A 16,518-nucleotide genomic window follows, 5' to 3' on the forward strand; every position below is an offset into this window, starting at 1 on the left:
CTCAATTCCTTACTCCTGAGGCTGCTGCAGTGAGGCAGCAGGATGTGTCTCCTAATGAGAGAGGACCCAAGACTACCCAGAGGAGAACAGCTTTTCCCTGTATGGGCCACCAAATTGTTACATGTAAACTTTTGATGCCACAAAAGAAATAGCACTCAAATATAAATTCTCTCAGCAAGGCAATTTACTTCTATAGAAGGGTGCATCTCATGGATGGAGCAATGGTGAGTGCACACCTGAACAGGGGAGGGGAAGAGGTTTTTATCCTTGACTCAGCCCCTATTGCTGTGTTGTTCCCCTATTGGCTAGGGTTAGACTGCACAGTCTAAGCTAATTCCGACTGGCCATTTTAAAGAGAGCAGGGGTATGAGCCAGAGTGGTGGGGTGAGCGATTTGGTGGGAAAACCAGTTATGGAACAGCTAACTAAAGGTGACTCAGGTCAGAGCAGGTGACCAGGGATAACTCAAGTCAAAGCAGGTGACCAGGACGAGTAAGGATGAACAGGTGGTCAGGCTGAGTCAGGATGGAGCAGGGGACCAGGGAAACGGATGTGAACTACTGATTAGAACTGATGGAAAAGGTTGTTTACTGAAACTACGAGGAAGTTATACTTAAAAACAGGGGACAAAGAACTGACCATACTGACATACTGATTCTTTGAAGAGAAATTTAGAACTCATTGTATCCAACAGCATTCTTAGAAGCAGTAAATTGGGTTGAAATAGATTGATAATTATATCTTTTGTTTCCTTTTCGATTAATTAATGGGGCTTGTTATAGTCAGTAGCTCATTAACAACTTTCGGGATTGCTGAGAAATACAGAAACATAGTAGTGTCCATGTGGAGATTTCTGAATACTCCATGGAAACTTCTGAAAAATATGCTAGAAACTTTTATTTAGTTTAAATACTTGACACTGATCATTACTTAATTCTACTACTTTTTCATTCTATTAAAAAATTTTGTAGGAATAGCTATATAAAATTAGTACTAACTTTTAGCTGCCATTCACCACTTAACCAATACGTGATGATGATTGAATGTAAAATACAATGAAGAAATCTCTTACACAATAAACCAGCTGTTGTTTTTACACAAAGCCCTCCTGCAGCAAAATATTTAACCTTTTCTTCCACCATACATTTTCCTAGGGTAATAAGCACATTTGGTAAAATCACATTTTCATTCTTTCCTTGATTATTGTTCCCTGTGGTTGGAATGGCCAGTAAAATGATTCACAGATAATCTTGAAACAAAGGGGAATAAATAATAATAATTACAAGTTGAAAAATTATGAGTTTTTAGCATCGACTTATGTAGTAGCAGAATATCATATCACTTCAGTGGAATGATCATGGGAAATGTACCCCATGAAGGTTATGCAAGTGTTTTTTGCTTCATGGTCATGTATTATTACATATAAATAGATTGGAGATTTGGGTTTTTCAAGGTGCTCTGTAGAGGATGTCTTGATTAAAGTAGAGAGAGAAGATTCATAGGACAGTGAGGGATGTAAACTAAAAATACTAAGTAAATTAATTAAGAAGCAAATAATATTTTTGTGTTTGTTAAATAAGTAAATTATTGAATCCTTACCTGAGTTTATTAAGTAAATAATTAAATACATAAACATGCAGATGACTTGTCAACTCTCATTGTGGTATATATTATTTCTATTACTGATGGAATATATTCAGTATAACTTATCTCTAGGAGAAAAGTGAGGTAATGCACAAGAGTTCAGATTTCTTCACATCCTCTCTAACATTTGTTATTTTATTTTTATTAGTAATAACCATGCTAATGGGTGTGAATGATACTGTGGTGGCAATTTGCATTTCCCTAATGATTGATGTTACTGACCATCATTTCATGTGCTTTTTGGCCATTTCTAAATCATCTTTGGTGAAATGTCTATTCAAGTCCTTTGCCCAATTTTGAATTGGGTTGATTTTGTTGTTGGGTTACAGAAATTTTTTTATATATTCTAGACATCAATCTTTTATTGGATATATGATTTGCATAATATATTTTCTCTCACTCTGGATAATCTTTTCACCCTGTGATGATGTCCTTTGATACCCAAAAGTTTTTTATTTTCCTGAAATGAAGGTTATCTTCTTTGTTGTTTCCTGTGCCTTTGGTGTCATATCCAAGAAATCTTTACCAAATCCAACATCATGAATCTTTCTCCCTATTGTTTACTTCTAAAACTTTTATAGTTATTTAAGCAAGTCTTTAAAGACTTTTTTGTATATAAATTAATTAGTAGGCTTTAAAATAAAAAAAGAATACTATGGAATTTCAGAGCAGGAGGAGTCTATGCATTCTGGTTGAACAGAATTGAGTATTTTAGTTTAAATGCTCTGATTTTACAAAAGATACGAAACCAAATACTAGAAAGATGAAAGGACGTGTTCAGGTCCTAGGGAGAGTGACTGGCTTGCCTGGGGGCAGCTTAGTAACTAATGTGAGAACATATACCGGTATCCAGGTAGCCATTTGTTCATTTATTAAGAATTTTTATCACCATGGAGTTAAGATTCAGAAAACATGATTTTCCATATAAGCGATTTTAAGAATGAAAAATATGTAGAATTTTTTTTCTTCTGCCGCATGGAAAAGAATAGCATCTGAGTTTTGGCTTAATGAGACAATAAGAGTTTAGTTCCAACATGTTTGCATATCAGCAAGGACAGTCTACTAGAAACATTTATTTCGACCAATGATGAGTTGGAATTTAGTTGATCCTGGTATTAGGGGTGGTTCATGTGCACTTGTTTTTCCAGGTGTTGCTCTCTTGCCATTTGTGGATGAGCGAAGGCTACGAGCTGCCCTAGAAGAGGTATACCCAGACCTCACTCCAGAAGAGAGTAAGAATTATACTTCTTAGTCAACATTGATCTGTGTAATATACACTTTACATTTCTGTATAAAATTAGACCTTTCACCCCCGTTTGTCAAATTTTCCATAAAGGGGGCATAAATCATTGATTTTGTTTCCTTATTACAGACGTTTACCTTGCTTCTTAATTCATTATCTGTAAGTTAAATAGTACTTAAATAAAATGTTTTAACTTACAAGTGTTTGTTAAATTTTTTAAAAAGCCGTGCTTAAATAATATCCTTTGACGTTTTGATTCTTACATGACGTGCACAAACGAAAGTATTTTTTGCCTGTTGGGAAGACATTATTCATTCTCTCCATCTGCTGTCACCCCTACTTACCCCTTTCCCCCAATAATAACTACTTTGCTTGAAAGGTTAGAGTAAAACAAAAGCATTTGCCCTTAGAGTGCTAACTTGAAATGTGACATAAAAGGTGGCATTTTGTAATTCATACTGACAGTAAAAAGTATTCATATTGGGAAAATTGCAAAGCTGGGCTCTATTGAAAAGTTAAATACTATTATAATAAGCCTATAGAAACAATTTCTGTATCATCTGTCTTTAGAACAATCTTTTCATTAAATGATACAGTTTGTTTATATTTCCTCAGAAAATGATTATATATTTCTTATACTAAGAAAATGAGTTCATTATAAGTAAGAAAACATTACCCTTTATCTCTTAATATATTCATAGATATTTCTGTGGTTTTTTTTTTTTCTGATAATTATTGATCTTTTTGAAACCTTTTTGTTAAAATATTTTTTTTCCCCAGAGGCACATCACACGTTTAGGTCTATCACTATAATTTTTTTAAAGTTTTTAAATTGATACACACATTTTTGGGGTCCATGTGATAGTTTGATACCTATATACAATATGTGATGATCAAAATAGGGCAATTGGAATATCCACCACCTCAGATATTTATCTTTTCTTGTGTTGGGAACATTACAGTTTTTTTCTTCTGGCTATTTTGAAATATGTAATAAATTATTAACTAATTTCCCTACAGTACTGTCAAATACTAGAACTCCTGTCTAACCTATCACTTTAAAATTCTTTTTCATAAATTTTATAATTAAGTTGTTAAAACTTAGATGCTTTCCCTTGATTTATACTCATAAAAATTGGTCTTGCAGAACCACCATGGCATGTGTATACCTATGTAACAGTATTGCACAATCTGTACATGTACCCCAGAACTTAAACTATAATAAAAATACAAAAGAAAGAAGAAAAATTGGTCTTGCAGATACAACTTTTTTAAATGGAGGTCTCATTCTTTTATTTCTCCCTAGCCAGAAGAAACAGCCTTGGAGGTGATGTCTTATTTGTGGGGAAACATCACCCACTCCATGACTTCATTTTAGAGCTGTACCAGACAGGTTCCACAGAGGTATGTTATGCAGTTTGGTTAATTAGAAATGTACTTTTTTTGGTAAAATACACATAACATAAAATTTTTTGGTAAAATACACGTCACATAAAATTTACCATTGTTAAGCATTTTTAAGTATGTTATGCAATTTGGTTAATTAGAAATGTACTTTTTTTTACATTTTGGTAAAATATGCAAAAAAACCACAAAATTTACCATTGTTAAACCATTTTATAAACTATTTTTAAGTGGTTATAATGCTGTGGCATTAAGTGTGTGTACAGTGTTGTATAACCATCCCACTTTTTCAGAACTTTTCATCTTTCGAAATAGAATTACTGTCCCTTTTAAATAATATTAAATATCTCCTCATTCTGCCCTTCTCAGCCTCTGGTAACTTTTCTTTTGCTTTCTACCTCTATGAATTTGATACCTCTGTTCTTGATACTTCATATAAGTGAAGTCATACAGTATTTTGTATTGGCTTTGTGTCTGGCTTATTTAATTTAGCGTAACGCTTTCAGGGTTCATTCATGTTACAGCATTTCATACTTTTTTATGGCTGAATAGTACTCTATTTGTATGTGTACATTTTTATCCATTTATCTGTTGGTAAATATTTGGGTTGTTTCTGCCTTTTGGCTCTTATGAATGATGCTGCTTTGAACCCTGAAGAATCTGCTTGAGTCCCAGTTTTCCATTCTTTGCATATAAGATCAGGAATGCATTTTTCCACAGCCAGTGGATGTACCCCCTGAACTATGTCATGGGATTCAAGGAAAGTTTTCTTTGGATGAAGAAGCCGTTCTTCCAGATCAGTAAGTTTCGTTTGCATATAATTACGGTGACTGGAAGGAAGTTTAGTTAGCATTTTTTCCTTGTCTATGTTTATTTTCTAATAATAGTGAGAAAATTATATTTAAAATAAGACAAAACCTGGCTAACTGAAAAAGGCTTGGATTCAAAGGGCAGCTCTTCAAAGTACCTGTATCACCTTGTGCAGGGAGCTCTGGGAGTCCCTTTCAGGATACCCCGAAGGTCAAAACTCTTCATACTGATACTAAGATGCTACGGTGTTACTTGCTCTTCTGACACTTTCTTTCTTGAGTGGACTTTGCCAGAGGCTTCCCAAGAGATAGAAGCAGTGGAGAGTATCTAGTTGTTAAATAGATACTAACCAGATATTAATGAGATTTTCAAAAGTGTACAACAGCATTTATTTTTGTTTTGCTTTGTAAAAAGTAGCTTTTCATAAGAATGTTATTTATGTTAACATGTAGGGTTATCTTTAGTATTTTAAAAATTTCTTAGTCATAATTTTTAATGGGTAAATGTTCATAAATATAACCACTATAAACAAAAGCCCTTTGAGAGTTAATAGTGTAAAAAGGGTTCTGAGACCCGAGTTTGTGAACCACATCTCAAGGGTAGATTTCCAGGAATGGAACTGCTGGCCATAGAGTATGTGTATCTTCATTTTTTTTCCTAGGTAATATTTCTGGGTGGTTTTTCAAGATGGTTACACTGTGTTATGATTCCAGTGGCAGTTTGTGAGAGATCCTGTTGTTCTACATTTTGGCAAACCCTTGTCACAACTCTAATTTCTATCAATCTGGTGGATGCTCATTGACATATTGTGGTTTATAGTCGCAGTTCTTTGAGTACTAATGAGATTGAATGCTTTATGGCTAATAGTTAACCATTTCATTTATGTGGTACTTATTTTTTTTTTAAGATATAAATGGTTTTATTATTTTTGTTAGTTCATCCTAATGATTTCTTTTTTCTAACATAGCAACAAATTATTTCCACTTACCTAAAAGGTTGCAGTTTACAGATAGATGTGTTTTTCTTGTTTCCTTTTAGAATAGTATGTTCTCCTGTTCCTATGTTAAGGGATCTGACACAGAACACTGTAGTCAGGTAAGTTTTCCAAAATTTATGGTATTCACCCGGAACACAGCTCTGAACTTGCAAATCCATTTTTAAAAGACCTCTGATTCACAAGGAAATGGTAGCTGTTAATCCACCACTGCTTTGAGATTGGAGAGTCCCTGTGTTGCAGAACTTAGAGCAGAGCCTCTTGACTTTAAATTATGTATATTGTTAAGGTTACTGATTTAACATGCTTGCTTCTCTGTTATCTGGTTTCCCATGACAACCTGTAATTCTTCCTGGATTAGGCAAGTGGGAGGTAAAGAGTAGGAGTATCTAGCAGTTTGTTATATTGGAGCAAACAGAACTCTACACCCCAAAGGCTCACACAGCTTCCTTGTATTGCAACACACTGTTTTAATTATGTTTATAATCATGGCCTTGCAGAGTTTGAAAACAAAAATACTCTGTAGTATGTTTTAGTTAAGATGACATAGAATGTAACTGTGAAAATTTGTATTAGCAATTAGAAGCTTAAATGGCTGATTTCTTCTCTGGAAAACTAATTTATATCTCAGTTTTTCGGCGCTGACATCGTTTTCTATTGAGTAAAAATAGTATAAAATGTAATATGACTGTTTAGATTGAAATCCAACAAGTTGACTCCTCACTTGGGTAATATAATGACAGATTATTATGGCAGAGTTCAGTTGTCATTTTCTCCAATCTTTAGGCAAGGCTAAAGCAAACGCATCTCAGATATTCGAGAATTTGATAAAAGCCTGCTAATCCTGAATCTTCCTTTTCCATCCATTTTTGTTTCTCTCCCTCTCAGGAAATATTTTAGGTTTTCTTTAGATTTTCCTTCGTGAAGTATAAACAAGTTTATTTCCTGTCTTTAATAGATTGAGGTAGTAAATGATTGCCATTCTAGAAAGGCTTTTATTTCAAGAAAACTATTTTGAATTTGAAAAATCTTTCTGGATGAGTTGCTTACGTTTACGTATAATTTTTTGTTTATCTTTACACCTATCCTGGTTCTTTGTCTTTGTGCTGTTTTGTTAAGGGTGGGTACAGAATTGAAATCCATACTCCTAAACCCATCACAATCTGGCTCCGACAGATTCATTGTGAACACTGTTTTAACTCTTGGGGTCTCTGGCTTGCCTTAAAGCATTGGTGCTTCAGGCACATTAATTCCATGGTGTTCTGTCTTTGGATTGCCACATGTTTGCTTGTGCTTCTCAATTTTTCTGCATATATCCAAGGGCCTTCCTGCCTAGTCCTCTAGAAATAGTTAATTATACTTAACTTTCTAATTAGGATAGAGAGCCTTGCCCAGAGGAGAGTTACAGAATTAACGGACACATTTTGGAAGTTTTGTTTGGTTGATGATGATGTTGGTTGGTTGTTTTTGAGCCTAAAGGGGCTTTTGGTATTTGGTGCACACTATGTTCACAAGATTATTAAATTTATAAAACAGGATGGGCACGGTGGCTCACACCTGTAATCCCAGCACTTTTGGGAGGCCAGGGTGGATGGATTACCTGAGGTCAGGAGTTCGAAACTAGCCTAGCCAACGTGGTAAAAACCCGTCTCTACTAAAAACACGCTCCTAAATCTATCACAAACAATCTGGCTCTGACAGATTCACTGTAAACACTGTGTTAACCCTTGGGGTCTCTGGCTTGCCTTAAAGCAGTGGGGCTTCACACTAATTAATTCCATTGTTCTGTCTGGTGGTGGTGCACTCCTATAATCTCATCTGCTTGGGAGGCTGAGATGAGAGAACCACTTGAACGCTTGAGCCTGAGGGACTGAGGCTGTAGTGGGCTAAGATCATTGCACTCCAGGCTGGGCAACAGAGCAAGACTCCATCTCAAAAAAAAAAAAAAATTATAAAACAAATCTCAGATCTAAATGCATATTCAGGTATATTTTGAAAATAACTTTATAATAAAATCAATTAAATTAGGTTAATTTGCTGAAGACTTATGGGAGACCAGCGTTAACTTTTCCCTTAGGTAAAAGTAAGTTTCAGTGTTTTCTCTGAAGAGCAATGTTGACGCTGAGATCCAGTTTTATAGCTGATTTTTACGTGCTTGTTTTAGGCCTTGTATGTTCCAGTGTTATATTTGCTTTATAACTTTAACTTACAATTTTCAGATTTAAAAAATCTCAAAATGTACTCACCAGTATCAATTGCCATTTATTTTTCTTTCGACCCCTGGCATTTTTTTTCCCCCTTCCTTATTTAAATACATGTAGTATCCCATTTGATATTTGAGAAATTGTTTCCTCAAGTTGAGTTTAGGTAAGTTCTTCCCATTCCATTCGTTCTTATCTATAGTGCTCAGAAAGTATGTTATACAGGTTGTTGAAGCCCTTTAAATTCATAAACAGACCCTTGGAGAATATAGTCAGCTCTAACCTGGGAGATCATATTTTTTTTTCCTATTTGTAATTCCATAAATTATTCAACATATTAGCTTCTGCATATGACTTTAAAATCATAGAAGAGTTTTCCTCCCAATCTGTCATCTGGAGGGTAGTTGCACACACTTGTGTGCTTTTGCTTTTTCAAGGCCTGACGCACCTTGGCAGGGCCCTGATTCTGTGCCTGAACCTTTAGGTCCTCAGGATGTTTCCTTCCTGCCCAGGCTGACCCCTTCCGTACTCCTTTGACTTCCACCCCTTCCTCCTGTTGTTTGGAGTGCTCTTCCTTTCTTTTCTCCACCTGCTCATTGTCTACCGTTTATTGCTTTTCTTCTAAAGCATAATTTATATAGTTTTTATATATGTTTTTCCCAGCAGTAGTGTCATTAGGTTTTCTTTTTCTCATAGTACCTAGCATAGTTCTAAACCCATATAAAAAAAGCTCAGTTGTTCATAGTGTTGAAACCAGTGTTTGCCAAAGTCTTTGAAGAGCCTAACCTTTTTTTTTTTCAGAGAAGTGTTTCTCAGACTTTTCATATTCACTTTTGGATGAATCAGACAAGGTATAGAATGTTTTATCTCTTCAAGGAGATTTTTTGTTTTAATGTGAATGTGTATGGAGATGGATATTTTGAAGTAACTATTTCTGGAGCATTTGCAAGGCTAATGCTTGGCAAGCAGATAACTCGAAACCTAAAGCCTGAAGGAAGTGGAATACATGCAGTCAACAGTGGATTTGATGGTGTAAAACAGTTGGCAGGGTTTCACTTTCACTGCCTGCAGTACGTTACAGGATGCTGAACTGGTTAACCTCTTCTGATATGATGTCACCATGCTATAAACTCTTTAAATGTTTTAAAATGTCAAGTATATGAATCATGAAATTTCTCTGCAAGAACAGTTTGCCTTTGCCAATTCAGCATTAATTATGGCATGTATCAGGGAAAGGTATAAAAATGAAATGATATTTGGAGTTTTCTGCTTTCTTTGTGAGCTGTGCTAGCACTCTCTAACAGTAATACTTAAAATAGCATTTCTGGCTGGACGCGGTGGCTCAAGCCTGTAATCCCAGCACTTTGGGAGGCCGAGGCGGGTGGATCACGAGGTCAAGAGATCGAGACCATCCTGGTCAACATGGTGAAACCCCGTCTCTACTAAAACTACAAAAATTAGCTGGGCATGGTGGCGCGTGCCTGTAGTCCCAGCTACTCAGGAGGCTGAGGCAGGAGAATTGCTTGAACCCAGGAGGCGGAGGTTGCGGTGAGCCGAGATCGCGCCATTGCACTCCAGCCTGGGTAACAAGAGCGAAACTCGGTCTCAAAAAAAAAAAAAAAAAGCATTTCTAAGGATAATTCTTCAAGTGAATCAGAAAAAAGGAGTTCCACATTCCATTCCTTTTCTATTGAGCCTTTGCTACAATATTTTCTTGTTACCAACAGTGCTGAAAGTGCTACTTGTGATATGAATAAAAAAAACTGTTCAGTTTCCTTATTTTTAACCATGTTTAGGTTTTAAATTTTTATTTACTTTGCCCTTGGCGTGTTTATGAAGACAATCAAGTGATTAAAATAGTGAGGAGGTTACCTGTCAAGGAAAGTATCTGTTATGCTACTCAGGGGAAAGCTGGTCTGGTACATAAAAGCTTGATGAGTCAAACAGTGTTTCACCTGCATTTGGAAAACGTGGATAAAAATGCTATTGTTTAAAAATACTTCCGTTTACAGAATTAGATGAAGCAATATAAATCTAAACACAAATCTCTTAACTCAGCTGGGTAGCCTGTTGAGTCCTTGGCAGGCTGTTTGGTTAACTCGTTTGTTTCCTCTGCTTCTCAGAGCTCGCGGGAGGGTGCTTCTCTCCTTAACTCATTGTTACTACTACTTTCCCCCTGCCAGATAAACTCTTCACAAGTAATGCCTTTTGCTTCTGAGGATGGAGTTTAAATGACATACACATGAAAAAAAATAAATACCTTCAAAAGTTTGGATCCATATAAAAAGTTACCTTTTGGGTCTTTGCCTAATGGATTCCTGCTTAGTCTGTGTGTTTGACTTTTAGGAAGTGTGTTTAAGTCATGGCTTTTATCACATTGGAAAAATATATTTCTAACAACATAAGAGATCTTAGTGTACATTTTTGGGAACAAATTAAAATACAAAAAATCTTTCAACCCTTGAAAGCTTAACTCATTTTAGGAGAGAGTGTGTCTTCAAATTGTTCTCAAAGATCCAAGGGAAAAATGATTTAATCCTTTGATTTCATAAATAGTGTCCTTGTCTTTGAATGGAAGCTTACAAACTTACTTTTAGATACTCCTTTTCCATCTCCTAATGGTTTGTACTGTATTAAGTGTATGGATCCTTTTGTTGAGTGTGATTCTGAGAGAAAGTAGGGATGATCTTGGAGATTGTCCTATTGGCTTGGAAGGAAGGTTTTTCCCTTTCAGAGCATGAACATGAATAATGGAACTTTTAAGACAATTTTATTAAGGGGTAATTGGCAAATAAATGGATTTGTTTTCTCAAAGTTGAATTTCAGCTATCTTATTAAATCTCTTATAACCATTCTCCCGCAGAAGTGATTATCTCTGTGACCCTGGGATTTTCTCTTCTCCCTGGGAGTTTATTGTCTTGGTTATTTCCTTTGTTTTCTTAGTTTCAGGACTTTGTGTGCATGAGTTGCAGATCTTCATCTGAGCTCCATCTCCATTCTAGTTCCAGCGTTACCATTTTATTTATTTTCCCAACATTCCTATCCAAGATGTGTGTTGAATACTGTTGCTTAGACTGCATTGGTGACCTCTTTATGGGCGTCCCTCTGCTCTCTTGTATACTGCTGCTGGGTTGTTCTTTCTGAAATGGTCTTTGATCACTTTTACTTCCTTATTGACTACTTGCAAAGGCATCACATTATACGCACACAAACCCTCCATGACTATAACCCACTTCAATTACGCTTTCTTCCTGCCCACTTCAGCTCATATGCATTTTTACTCTAATCTAGCCCTTCTCAACTGGAGTTCCATGGGAGAATTCTGCCTTGAGAACTTAAAGCATCTGTTGTATGTATCAGATTATACATATCAGTTTGTGTCCTGTGTCTCTAGAATGATACTAGCTATGTTTTTTCCTTGGGAGAACTGAGAATGTACTCACTTGTCATTTTTCGTAGGGCTTAATTCCCTTGCACCACATCTCCGTTGAGAAGGGCTGCTCCAGGAAAACTGAGCTGTTCCTTGGTCCTGGGACCCCTTTCCATATCTTTGTTGCATTTGTTTTCTCTGCCATCCTGTAACCAATCCTGTCTCATCTTAAGCCGCAGCCTCTTGGATGATATTTTCCTTAATCCTCAGGTGAAATAATTCCCTTCTCCCCACCCCCGAGTACACACACATCTTTAGCCTACACTGACAAAGATGTTTGTATGGAAGGTGTGTATACACACATGCTTTGACTCAGCATCTTTTCTGTGCCTGTTGTTGCATTTTCCACTTTCTTCCTTCTTTCCCTTATTAGAAGGGGAGACAGGCTTGATGCCTGGTAATGTGCATAATCCCCCTTCCCACCATGAACCATGCATGCAATAGATAGTCTATCAATTTGGCAAACTGCTAAAAAAAGCCCCGCTGAAACACAGATACCTGCTTCAACACTTTATTTGCAAGTCTTGCTTTATTACCCGTTTTCTCTCTTGACTTTTTATCTGCAAAGCCCTAATGAGCCCAAATACTTAACTACCGTTTTGTCTGTCATCCTCTTAAACCTTTGTCACTGCCTGTCCTACCTTGCCCTACCCTAGGCCATCTTACCAGTAGAGAAAATCTGAGCTAAAGACAGTTGCCAGTGAAGAATGAGTTGTAAGAAGAACCAGTTGAGTAATAAGTATTGTTCAGCTGTTCTTGAGCTCATGGTGTATTTATTACAAGTGAATCCATTTTTGTGTACTTTATATTTTACATGAAAATTTCTGTAAAGCTAATGGACTCTAGTTAAAGTGGCAGTATTCAGAAAGAAAACAGCTATCTAAAAATGTCAACCAGGTCAATAAAACCATTTAAACTAACTGTAAGTATAATCATTGGAGGAATTTTGAAAAATATATTTTTAAAAAGGAAACAAGTTACTGACTTATAGAGAAAAATCACTGATAATCTATTGATGAATATGTCTAGTCTGTTGCATATATATATATTTTCCATGTCATTAAATATTCTGTTACTAAATCTTTAAAAATATTATCTGAGTTCTAAAAAGGAAGAACTCTAGTTTTTTAACCAGTCCACTATTGTTCATACACTTGGGTTTTACAGTCTTTCAAACATTATGAATAGTAGTGTTATAAGCATCCCTAAGTATAAATCTTTTTTTTTTTTTTTTTTTTCTGAGATGGAGTTTCGCTCTTGTTACCCAGGCTGGAGTGCAATGGCGCGATCTCGGCTCACCGCAACCTCCGCCTCCTGGGTTCAGACAATTCTCCTGCCTCAGCCTCCCGAGTAGCTGAGATTACAGACACACGCCACCGTGCCCAGCTAATGTTTTGTATTTTTAGTAGAGACGGGGTTTCACTGTGTTGACCAGGATGGTCTCGATCTCTTGACCTCGTGATCCACCCGCCTCGGCCTCCCAAAGTGCTGGGATTACAGGCTTGAGCCACCGCGCCCGGCAATATAAATCTTAAGATATATAACCAGAGTCCTGGAAGAAGAATCGCTGTGCCAGAAGACAGAGTTAGGTACTTACCAACCTCTGGGATAGGTACACACACATATATACCACTACCACAGCCATCACTATCAGAAAATAAGTTTGACCCAGCTTATACTCAAAGTTTGAGTATATATAGCTTTTAAAAATTGGCACATTGGCCGGGTGCGGTGGCTCATGTCTGTAATCCTAGTGCTTTGAGAAGCTGAGGTGGGTGGATCTTTTGAGTCTAGGAGTTTAAGACCAGCCTGGACGATGTGGGAAAACCCCATGTCTACAAAACATACAAAAATTAGCCGGGCGTGGTGTTGCGTACCTGTAGTCCTAACTTTGAGGGAGGCTAAAGTGAGAATTGCTGAGCCTGGGAGGTTGAGACTGTAGTGAGCTGTGAGTGTGCCACTACACTCCAGCCTGGGCAACAGAGTGAGACCCTGTCTCAAAATAAAAAAGTGTATTTGTATAGTTTTCAAATTGTGAAAACTATTTTATTATTTAAAAATCACATATTAGGAGAGAAGGGTACATGGGTCCAACTGTAAAGTTTAATATATTTTATAGCCCCCTCCAATAGATTTCTTAGCTATTTGTGTACATTTTTTTATTTTGCAAAAATGTTTCTATTGGTATATCCATCTTTTCTTTATTAAAATAGGAGCTAATCTGCCTCAAAATGCTAGGGGTCTTTGCCATGGACTGGACAAAATGAAAGGCAATTTTTATTTTTTGTTGTTACAAACCTCTTCCACCTGTCCACAATACCATATCAAAATTTGAGTTGGGCCAATGGCTGTTATGTCTCTGTCATCACCAGCAGTTAGCTAGAATATGACTTTTCTCACAGAGAAAGTTACCTGAAGGTTATATGTACAAGGAATTAGAGACAGTTTGGTGAGGAAGATATTTAGCCATTTGGCAAATCCATTAACTAAAATAATTTTTGGAGAGGACTTAAACATGAAAAATACCTCAGTCTACATGATAATATAATCAGATCATTGAATTGTTTATTGTTCTTTTCCAGTATTAATTTTAAAGACCCACAGTTTGGTGAAGATTACATTTTTAAAGCTGTAATGCTTCCAGGAGCAAGGTAACGACAGTAAATTACCTAGGTTTATGTTGTACAAGTGGTTTTCATTCCTTTTACTAAAAGTTGTCTTTTTAAATGGTCAGAAAGCCAGCAGCAGTATTGAAACCTCATGACTGGGAAAAATCCAGCAATGGACGGCAGTGGAAGCCCCAGCTTGGCTTTAACCGTGACCGGAGGCCTGTGCACCTGGATCAGGCAGCCTTCAGGACTTTGGGGTGAGTTGTCAGTTTCTAGCCCTTATGTATTTTGCTTTTTCTGAGTCATCCCACAAAACAAGTCAGTATTTATGCCATCTTTTTTTTTTTTTTAAACTTTATGAAAATACTGAGTTTGTTTCACATGTATATTTTTGTCTCACCACCATATCTGACCACCGCCAACTACTATGTCCTCTCATAACATTGCTTACATACTTAAAACCAGGCAAAGAGTGGAGCTCCATCTTTAAAACCTAAACAGGCATTTTGGACAACACATTATTGTATGCCACAAATATCTGACAGACCATAAAATACAACTGTTTTGTAGATATTTTAATAACTTCGATACTGCTCTGCTTTTCTTTTTAAAAATTCACTTCTCCATTTATATGTTGCTGTATGTGTTGCATGAGTATTCTATTATTTTCTCTAAGACGTTTTACTATTTTTCTGATTGTTATTTCAAGGGAATGAAACCTCCTCTTTACCCTCAAGAAAGTTTAGCTGAATTAATCATTGTATGATGGAGAGTCTTTTTCAAGTGTTAACCAGTAGAGAAGCCTCCAGTCTCTTAAAGTTTTGTTTGCCTAGTGCTTGAAGAGTGGCATCTCATAGTTGCTTGAATTGACATTTCCCTGCAATTATCTTTTAATATGTTTATTAGTCATTTGTATTTCCTCTTCTGTGAATTTCTGATTTTTATCCTTTGCCCTTATTAGTTATTGAATTGGCTTTTTCCTAGCTGTAGAAGATACTATAGAGAGAGGGGACTTGTACTTGAAATAACAGGTAAAGCTGGTGTAAAAAGAGCAACAGGCTTGCCATAATATTGAGTTAGGTTTCATGCATTAATAATTACAACTTATAAATAGATATTTCCAATTAGCGGGGACACCTTAAGATTCCAAAAGTGATGTAGGCAGAAGGTCACCATCTGCATGTAATTTATACAGCAGATATTAAGAGGATAGTTTGGCAGAGTGATTGAGAACATGGGCTTTAGATCTTAAATGTCTGGATTCAGATACCTTTTTTTTTTTTTTAAATTTAACCACTTAATATATTTGTGAACTTAACTGAACCACTCTATACCTCCATTTCTTTATGTCTGAAGTGGAGACAGTAATTATGCCTATATATTCTTAAAATTATGAAGTTGTAAGAATTAAAGTGAGCCTAATACCTGTCAAGTGCTTAGGTAGTGCCCTAGGAACTACCCTATGTAAACACTAGCTATTATTGTTTTGGAAACTTTTCATTCTTAGTAGCAGTAAAAGAAATGTAGATTTAAAATAGTCTGAAGATAACTTTTTGCATTGTTTCAGCTGTTTTGGAAAGCAACATAGTATTTCCTCTAAATAGAGTTGTGAGTTCAGAAGATATTCATAACCTTTGATCCAAATTCTTCTTGGATTTGTACTGAGGAAATAATTTTAGGTGAGCATAGTTATATGCCCAAGTATTTCTATTGCACTGTAATCTATACTACTAGTACGAAATGAGAGAAATGGTTTAGTTAAGTATAAGACATCAACATAGCGAAGTATTCTATAGGTGTATGTGTTTCAATTATGAAGGTGAAGAAAAGATACAGGTAAATATTTGATAGAGTAAATTTAAAATAGCAAGATATAGAGTAGTCGTATATACAGTGATAGCGAGAACATGGATCCTTAAGGAAAAAACTGAAATATAAGGCAAAAAAAGACAAAACATTCAAGTTTATTTTTTGTATGATGTGAGTGGTAAGTATTTAAATGATTATCAATTAAGAGTCTTGGTGTGACAGATGAACATTTACTGTCTCTATTACCATTATGTAGTTTCCAGCTTTAATTATAAACCTTCTTTTGTATTATCTTAATCAGATCTGTTAGTGAAGACATGGCTGTGAGCATTTGTTTGTTTTATTTGTGTCAGCTGTGTTATATAATCACTATAT

The 16,518-nt window shown here is 36.0% G+C and overlaps 1 protein-coding gene across 3 annotated transcripts in view; it reads left to right on the top strand.

The window, feature by feature from the left end:
• XRN2 (5'-3' exoribonuclease 2) overlaps positions 1 to 16,518 on the top strand; it is a 91,180-nt gene that overhangs the window by 52,590 nt on the left and 22,072 nt on the right. For all 3 annotated transcript variants that reach the window (XM_032248137.1, XM_032248138.1, XM_032248139.1), the window contains exons 21-26: positions 2,792 to 2,875; positions 4,193 to 4,290; positions 5,011 to 5,090; positions 6,139 to 6,195; positions 14,308 to 14,376; positions 14,460 to 14,591. In XM_032248137.1, the coding sequence (XP_032104028.1) occupies positions 2,792 to 2,875; positions 4,193 to 4,290; positions 5,011 to 5,090; positions 6,139 to 6,195; positions 14,308 to 14,376; positions 14,460 to 14,591 (520 nt within the window). The remainder of the gene's footprint in view (positions 1 to 2,791; positions 2,876 to 4,192; positions 4,291 to 5,010; positions 5,091 to 6,138; positions 6,196 to 14,307; positions 14,377 to 14,459; positions 14,592 to 16,518) is intronic.

This window comes from Sapajus apella, unplaced genomic scaffold (assembly GCF_009761245.1).
Source record: "Sapajus apella isolate SASKATOON/1434 unplaced genomic scaffold, GSC_monkey_1.0 scaffold65, whole genome shotgun sequence".
Taxonomy (NCBI): domain Eukaryota; kingdom Metazoa; phylum Chordata; class Mammalia; order Primates; family Cebidae; genus Sapajus; species Sapajus apella.